The sequence below is a fragment of the Nannospalax galili genome, unplaced genomic scaffold (assembly GCF_000622305.1).
Source record: "Nannospalax galili isolate Female #2095 unplaced genomic scaffold, S.galili_v1.0 scaffold426, whole genome shotgun sequence".
Lineage (NCBI taxonomy): Eukaryota > Metazoa > Chordata > Mammalia > Rodentia > Spalacidae > Nannospalax > Nannospalax galili.
Window position 1 is genome coordinate 509239 of NW_008354494.1, and position 9180 is coordinate 518418.

General features: G+C 39.4%; 1 protein-coding gene across 1 annotated transcript; it reads right to left on the reverse strand.

Annotated features, from left to right (window-relative positions):
* Window positions 1–3187: 3187 nt before the first annotated feature.
* Window positions 3188–4132, reverse strand: LOC103748908 (olfactory receptor 6-like). Its single transcript, XM_008851685.1, has one exon. The coding sequence runs from the start codon at window positions 4130–4132 to the stop codon at window positions 3188–3190; it is 945 nt and encodes a 314-aa protein (XP_008849907.1).
* Between the last annotated feature and the right edge of the window lie 5048 nt (window positions 4133–9180).

The following is a 9180-nucleotide window of genomic DNA, read 5'->3' on the forward strand; positions in this document are numbered from 1 at the left end:
GTGTTTGCACCCTGTCATCCCCAAACCCTGAGGCTGCATGTGTGAACGAATCAGTATCTGAGCCTGTCCTCTCAGGTAGTCTGGAATCTTGTCTCTAATCCCAGACCTTGCTGATGGACTAAGCACTACAAAGGACTCCAACAGCACTAGGGGACACTGTGGACCACCTGTAGCTCTGTCACCACAAGCCATGCAATTGCTGATGTGCTTGAACCAGTAAGGCACTGTATTTCCTCAGACCCAGAGCCACTGCTCATGTTAACACCAACCACCTTGTACCACTAGACTCAGACCTGTAGCACAAGTTATTGTGCCTTCTTCTATGTGTGGAAACAAATATTTCAAGGAAATCAGAAAGCTCACAATATATAGAAATTAAGCAGCATATTCCCAAAGGCACTCCATGGATCAATCAACTCTAGGTATTTGAAATAAAATAAGGGAGAACTAACACTAAAGACCCTTTGAAAAAAAGTCGTATGGGAACCAATTACTGTAGAAACTTCCTAAAATATATTAAGGCTTTTATTTATATTTTAATATTTTATTCACTATTTTTATGTGTATCAGTGTATTGCCTGCATGTATTTAGGTGAAGCCATGTTGTGCAATGTCCACAAAGGTCAGAAGAGGGTGCTGGATCCCCTAAAATTAGAGCTATGGACAGCTGTTAGCTGTCATGTGGGTGTTGGAAATCGAGCCCAGGTCCCCTGCAAAAGCAACCAGTGCTCTTAAACACTGAGACATTTCTCCAGGCCCCAAGGCTTTTATTGTTTAAGAAAAGAATTCAGAAAGGAAATTGAAATATCTAGAGACAAGCAAAGATGGAAATACTTGTAGGATGAAGCAACATCAATTAAAAAAGGAATGTTCGTAGCAACAAATGACTGTATTATGAAGGAAAAATCACAAAATCTTACCTGTATATCTCAAGAAACTAGAAAAAAATGAATAGACTAAGCTTAAATCAGTAGGAAAAAAAGTAAATATTGCCCCTACCAGACACCACGATCTAGCGAAGAAAAGCCCAATGATAGGAATGGATTCCCTCTTTTGAAGCTCTTGATCAGGGGTCTCACGGGCCTTCAAACATACTGGCCATTCCCACTCTTCTTGGCTACCCACAGAATTCCATGGTAAGACCATGTTGCTAAACAGAGTACATAACAGGAGTTGTAGAACAAACAAGAAAAAAAATCAATCTGGTCCTGATTTCAGAGCTTCACCTCTCCTGGCTAGCTTTCAGAGTGGTGGAAGATGCTAAACATGCTACCAGAAGAGAGGGATTTCAGTCTAGACAGTAGCACAGAAAAGAACATGGAATAATTACAACCAAGGGGAGATGACAGAGTATGTAGTCTCAAAGTTAACTAGAGATCATAACCATTGCCATGGAAAGCATTAAGTGACTGAATGGGTCTTTGTCAAGCAGGTGCTTTGTGCAAAGGAGGAAGCATCAGCCCCTTCTGTCTCTCAAGCTGCCCTAGTGTGTGAGCTATCAGGCTCTGCTTCAATTTGTGCCTCAAGTAATCCAAAATCTAGAATCCACTGTTGGAGATTTCTCAAGAATGAAGGCCCAGCAGATGCACTAGGGCAGCCAGTGGCTGAAAGGCCTGTAGCAAGAGGCTGGAGAAGTGAGGAAGCTTGGGGAAGCTTTGAAGTAACAAGAATTTGATGGAGAATTTGGAACTAACAAGAATTTGGCAGAGAATGGGCCTATCCCTTCCTCCTCCTCCATTTGTAAAATTTGTCTAAGGATATATAATGAGTTAGCATTAACTCTAGGGAGGTTGGGACCACTGACTTCATTAACTGAGCCTTTGGAACTTGAAAATCAGAGAAAGCAATCTTGTCCCAAGAAATGATTCTCAGAGAAAAATGAGTTCATCCACATGGGCCCTTGGTCCCTGTACTTCAGGGGTTTATGCAGTATCTAGCTGGGATTTCTAAAAGAGCTGATGTAATCTGTAGGCATGACAAGTATATAAAGCAGTAACTATGTTCCAATTATACTTTAACTTTTTTATCTATCAGCTATTTTTTTTAATCTTTTTGAGACAGGGTCTCGCTGTAGCCCCAGCTGGTGTGGAACTCACTATGTAGACCAGACTGGCCTCGAACTCACAGAGATCCGCCTTCCCCTGCCTCCAGGTGCTGGGAAGGTATGTGCCACCACACCCAGCTTTATCAGTTAATGTTTTAATGTATGAATATCATGAGTAGTTTTTCATGAACTTCATTGTCACCAGAAAGGAACTGGCAATATACCTTTATCAATTTGCAAGCCATGGAAATAAGTCTAAATTCTGTTAAGTTATATCACATAGTTAATAATAATCAGCAGAGTACATTCCTTCCTCAAATGCACATGTTAGTTTTGAATTATTTCAGGTTAGAAAGGTTTCAAAACTAGTAAGGACAGTTTCCATACCACCGTCATTCAGTTTCACTTTCCCGTAATATCATATTACATTATGTTAAACATCAAAAAAGAAATCAAAGATAGCACTTTAGTATTAGCAGATTAATTTTGCTATATTTTGGCCATAATTTATTGATATTTTTCATACTATAGGTGCTTTTAAAGAACTAAGATTTTTGAAACTAAAAAGGATTATTGTCTTTAGATACTCTTAATTCAAATAGGTTTTGGGGTTCGTTCCTGCCTCTGTTCAATATTAAATGTTAGCATAATATAAAAAATACTTGATAATAAATTTAAGATTAAAAAGGATTATTAATCTCACCTAATACTCATCTATACAGTTTTATCATGGGAAAGATACAAATTTATAAACAAAATCACTAAGGCCATACTGAAGAACTGAAAGGGAAACAAAGACATTGGAATTTAACCAAGGTTGTTGGGAACTATTACATATATTTGAGAACAGGAGCTGTATTTTGATACTTTACGTATATTAATCATATGTTAAACAATTATATGCAGACTTAACATGTATGAAAAATTCAATATATTAAATTGTTAAATCTTTTGGAAGTACTTAAACGTCTTCAGCAAAAACTGATCGTTCATAGTCCAGCTTCTCTTTAGAGTTTTTGTTTTTGTTTACTTTTCCCATGCTGGAATTTCTTTAGAAATTCTTGTCCGTAACAAATTGCTAATAATAAACACTAAATCTCCTGGCTTAGTGCATGAGGTCCTGCATCCTCAAGCCAGCAGGGATCAGCTGAGCAGGAAGCACTGGCCACCCCCCAAGGTCTTCTTGATGGCATTCTTGACTTCCTGGTTCCTTAGGCAGTAGATGAAAGGATTCAGCATGGGGGTGAGGACTGCATACACAGCTGAGATTAGTTTGTTGGAATTAAAGGATGCAATAGCTCTGGGCCTGGCATACATGAAAATCATGGCTGTGTAATAAATTATAACCACAATGAGATGGGATGCGCAGGTGGAGAAGGCCTTCTTCCTTCCCTGGGTGGAGGGTATACGCAGAATGGTGGACACAATGTAGACATATGAGAGGACAGTGGTGGTTAGAGGGAAGATGAGAATGACGATCGCCAGAGCAAAGTCCACTAATTCAGCTGTGGACATGTCTTTACATGCCAGTTTGAGGATTGGTGATATGTCACAGAAAAAGTGGTTCATGACATTGGAGCCACAGAAGGCAACGTGGGAAATGAAATAGACCTTGATTGCAGTGATCATGAAGCCAGTCAAGTAGGAGAAGGACACCAGTAGCACACAGTAACTTGTAGTCATGATGACTGGATATCGGAGAGGGTGGCAGATGGCCACATAGCGGTCATAGGCCATGGCTGACAGGAGCACACACTCTGTGCAGGCCAGTGAGATAAAGAAGTAGAGCTGGGTCATGCATCCTGTGAAGGAGATGCGCCTTCTCTGTAGAAGGAATCCATCCAGCATCTTAGGGACTGTGACAGACACATACCAAACCTCCAGGAAGGACAAGCTACTCAGGAAGTAGTACATGGGTTTGCGGAGGGAGCCAGTGACCCAAATAGTGAACATGATAACAAGATTTTCTGCTATAATCAACAGATAGACCACAAGGAAGAAGAAGAAGAGCAGGACCTGCAGCCAAGGGGCTGTGGGGAAGCCCACCAGGATGAACTCACTGACCAGAGTGATGTTCATGTCCAGCATGGCCAGAGCATTACAAGTAATGATGGCATATGTAGCATCAGACAAAAGACCAAACAAGTCAGTAATTCAGACTTCAGACTTCCTATGGATAAGACATAAATTTGTCAGTATTAACTCTTCAAGTGTGAAATACACATTTCTTCAAAGTTTCCTAAACAAGTATCTCCCTGAATGAAAATTCACCTCCACTCAATTCTCACTCTCCTGATGTTTGATATCACTCTCTATCTCATTCTCAGGTCCTTCTCATTGAACATAAACCCAGTGTGTCTTCGGTGTTTCAAGTTCTGTATTTAATTGGGTATTCCTACCTAAATGCAAACAGAGACAAGAGCACAGGGTCAGAATGTTTCAAAGGTGCAAAAATATTTCTGTAATTTTTCCTTGCATGTCATATTTCACCCAGTACAGTTTCTTCAGTATAGACAGTGCTAAAACTTGAAGCCTATTTATTTATTTCAAATTTTTATTTTATACAAACATCATAAACATCTTTATATCCCCTCCCCCATCTTCACCATCCCATAGCCACACACCGCCCACTGGATTTCATGCATTCTGTCATTTATGCTAAGGCCTATTGAGTCGAGTTAGCGTACCCATACATCCTTCAATACAAGTTTATCCACTGGGGTGTAGTCAGCCTATCTAGAGTCACTCCTTTAAAGATCAGCTCTCCCTTACCCTGCAGTAATCAGCTTAAAATAGTAGTTCAGCTAAGGTTGGGGTCTGCTGCCCATTTCCCTAATTCTATGCTGGGGTTTTGACTGCTTGAGTTTGGAAGTCAAAAGAAAACACACAAAGTGGAAGAGAATCTTCATCAGTGACATATCTGACAGAGGTTTAACATCCATAATATATAAAGATCTCAAAAAATAAGGAATCAAGAAAACAAACAACCCAATTAAAAGACTGGGCAGGTATCTGAACCGAGAGTTCTTAAGAGAAGAAATAAAGATGGTTAAAAAACACCTTAAAAAGTGTCCGACACTCTCAGTAATTAGGGAAATGCAAATTAAATTCACTCTAAGATTTCATCTTACCTCAATCATATTGGCTAAGATAAACAGAATAAATGATATCAAATGCTGGCGAGGATGTGGGGAAAGGGGAACGCTCATTCACTACTGGTGAGAATGCAAACTTGTGCAATTAGTATGGAAAGCATTGTGGAGAACTCTTAAAAAACTAAAAATGAACCTATTATATGACCCCGTTATACCGTTCCTTGGCATATACCTAAAGGACTCATCCTATGGCAGTGACACTTGTACAACCAGGTACGTTGCTGCTCTTTGCACAATAGCTAAGAGATGGAAGCAACCTAAGTGTCGCTGACAAGTGGATAAAGAAAATGTGGCACATTTACACAATGTAGTTCTATTCAGTAGTAAAGAAAGATGAAATCATGAAATTTACAGGTAAATGGACGGAACTAGAAACTGTTATACTACATGAAGTAGCAGACTCAGGAAAACAGGCAACATATGTTCTCTCTCATTTGTGGATCTTAGCTCCAAATCCTTATACATGAATAAAAATCCTAATGTAACTACAGAAGCCAGGAAAATGGAAATGAACCATGGGAGTAAATGGGAAGAGGAGCTCTAGAGAGGGGGGATAGTAGGAGACAGGTCAATGGTGTAATGGGGAAAATGGGGGTACTTTAACTGGGGTGGGAGGAAGGAGGGGGGAAGGGTGCCAAAGTATAATAGAGTGGGTGAATATGATGAAAGTTTATTTAATGCATGTATGTAACGTCATAATGAAATCCCTTTGTAAAATTAATATACTGCAATAAAAGAGTAAGTGTATAATTGTTAATACTTCCAAGTGTCAGAGGCAAGAAGAAAGATTTCAGTGTCTCCAGTGGCAGGAGGCACATATCTATCAAACTGTACATCTTTGACACATCCATAGTTTGCACTCAGGTTACTTTTATGGCAAACATATTGATAATGTGTGAGAAATTAAAACTGAATCCTGGCCTCTTATTGACTCAGGACATCACTATTTCTCAACATCAGTCTTTACCCAATGATCTGTTCGGAACAGATGAGAAGAGGCAGAACACCGCAATCTTAGAAAGCTAGAAGGCAAAATTGTTGTGAGCTCTTATGACTCTTTTAGTCTTATTCAAGTTGGTAATTAACCATGGGTCATCTCTTGAAATGATATAAGTAAATGTATAATTCCACTAAAAGCCACCCTCTTTAATATAGACTCTGTTGAGTTCCTGGCTTCTGATAACTGGGCATTCTTTCTGCCAAACTCTCTCCACTATGCTGTTCATTTTCCAAAGAGTGGCCACCAAGGTTTGACCCTTCTATCCCATTGGACTAAAAATCTCTGAGTGTGGTTAGGGACTGAAGTATAGGGTTCTGGATGGCACCAGTGCCCCTTGCCTCTGCTGTGCTCACTGCTAGAGCTGAGCATTACACAGTGATTGGAAGGAGCTCATCCTTGTCTTCCAGCTTTCAGCTACAACTTAATCACCGAGGTACTTCACCCCTTACCTCTGCTGTGCTCACTGCTAGAGCTGAGCATTACACAGTGATTGGAAGGACTCATCCTTGTCTTCCAGCTTTCAGCTACAACTTAATCACCGAGGTACTTCAATGGGAATTGTTACTACACTAGGCTTTCAGCGCCTTTGACCACATGCTTTTCCAGGGGAAACCAGCTGGCTCCAAGAGCAGAGAATGAAGTTTTCCCACATTCCACCTCCCATAAGTAGTACCTGTGGAAGTTCTACCCCATTCCATCTCAATCATCAGTCCCACATATCCCAAACTTTCACCTGTGCATAGACTTTAAAGACAGTGAGTTTTGAGTCCGACAAAAGCTATTATTATTGCCATTTTGGACATTTTACTTAGCAATCGTGTACTTGAATATCCTATTATGTATACTGAGGATATTGATATCAGTGCTTATTTGACTGCAAGTCCAGTTAAAACACCTTAGTCTGTGATTATTGTCTGTTAGCTGTTGGTGTCACTATACTCAACATGTGCATTTGTCTGTGCTCACATTCATTCACCGGTTCTCACATAAAAGCATAGCCATTCTTCTATTTTTCTCACTTATGCTGTTATATTCTAGAGGATCTTCTGTGTTCCAGACAAGCAGATTTCCTAAAACTGTGTTGTGGCACCTTTGACAAGCTCTAGGTTCACACCCCTTAGGACTTCTCCCTTGTCTCCATGCTAGCGGAGTCCTCCAGTCTGCTGAAGCACACTTCTGTTGCTTCATATTCTCCTCCACAAATGTTCTCCTTGGGAAGCTCTATTTGAAGCATGGAGTAATGAGGAATTCTCTTTTTCTTATTATCTTATTTTAAGAACTGAGAACACTGATCCTGAGCATATCTGTGTTATGTAAAAAGAATTATGTCATTGTGTCACAAAATGATTTTACACTTTATATGTGTATGTTCTCAAGACACAACACATTCCAACTGATTTTTTTTCTAGAGCAAGAAATACCATTAATTTTGTGTCCTTGTCAAGCACTTTAAAGATAGTACACCCGCCCAAATTTCCTCAAACATGAGCAAAGGTATCCTGTGTATGTACTGTTTTCATTACTTATTCATTTCCTCCATAAGCTCTCATATACTGGTAAATATCACCTGTTGATGCTTTATTGAGTTCTTCATTTTCCATGGAGCTTTCTTCAGACATATCTAGTTTCGCCTCATCCCTCTAGCCACTCACCATATTCCATCTGCCCTCTTAGAAAATGAAAAATTCTTCGGATATCTGCATTGATAATTAAAAAGAGTGTGGGGTAGATTTTACATTCTCTGAAGATTATTGTCTTGTCTTTGCTTAGACTGAAGGTACTGCAGCACCAATACAAAAAGGCAGGAGGAAAGACAAGAGACTCTATTAAGCATGTGCTTATGGTTGACCCCTGTCTAAGCCTCAGGGACTCACTTAAGCTGTTTGCCCTGACTCTAGGGAAACTCTGTTCACTGCCAAGACTATGTCCAGGGGATATGGACAGGAAAACTGAATCTCTATACAACTATAGATTGCTGTTTATATCTGAGTTACATCTCTACTTGCGGGCGTGGTGTGACCCTCTTCTCTCATTCTGACATGCAAGTCGATGTGACACCAAATAACTCAAGAACCACTAAGAGAAAATTATCTGTGTTCATAAAGTAGCACATGCATTTGTTTTCACATTTATTTCTTAATATAATATCACTATTCTACTTTTCTATTCTCTATTTTCAATTGGTACATAATAATTGTACATTTATAGGGTACCATGTGATGGTTTGATACATGTATACATTCAATAACCCACTGTATGTGTGTGTGAATACCTATATGTGTATCCTTTTTCCTACATTTATTCAAATATAAATACTATGATATGAATTATATGGGAGCTCTAAGAAGTTTTAGCTCGTAGAAGCTGAGGGGAAAATTGTGGTTGCCAGAGACTGGAATAATGATGACTGGGAAAAGGTTGGCCAGTGGGTACCAAGTTACAGTGAAAGAGGAAAAGTATATTATAATGTTCATTTGTTCATTCTTTATATGAAAACAGTTCATTTCCTCAGAATTAAAATATGTAAGCCATGTGTCTGCTGTTTGGGAACCTAAGGGATTATAATTAAAGTAAGTTATACTACTATAAGCATGGAATATTATTTGTGCTACAACATACACAGGATGCAGTCTAGGAACTACAAGGAAGAAGGTATACTTTCTGTTAAGAATTTAGAAAAGAGTTAGTAGAAAAGGTATCATGAAGAGTCATAATGGGGCTGGAGACATGTCTCAGGGGTTGAGAGCAGTCACTGCTCTTGCTGAGGACATGGTTTAAGTTCCCAGCACCCACATGACAGCTCAATATCTTCTCTAACTCCAGTTCCAGGATATCCAATGCCTTCCTCTGACCTCAATGGGCACAGGCATGCACATGGTACATTTACACACATGCAAGACAAACACTTAAACATATAAAATAAATTTTTTTAAGAAAAAGAAAAGGCTATGTCCTTTTAAACAAATGAGTCATGCCAGGCG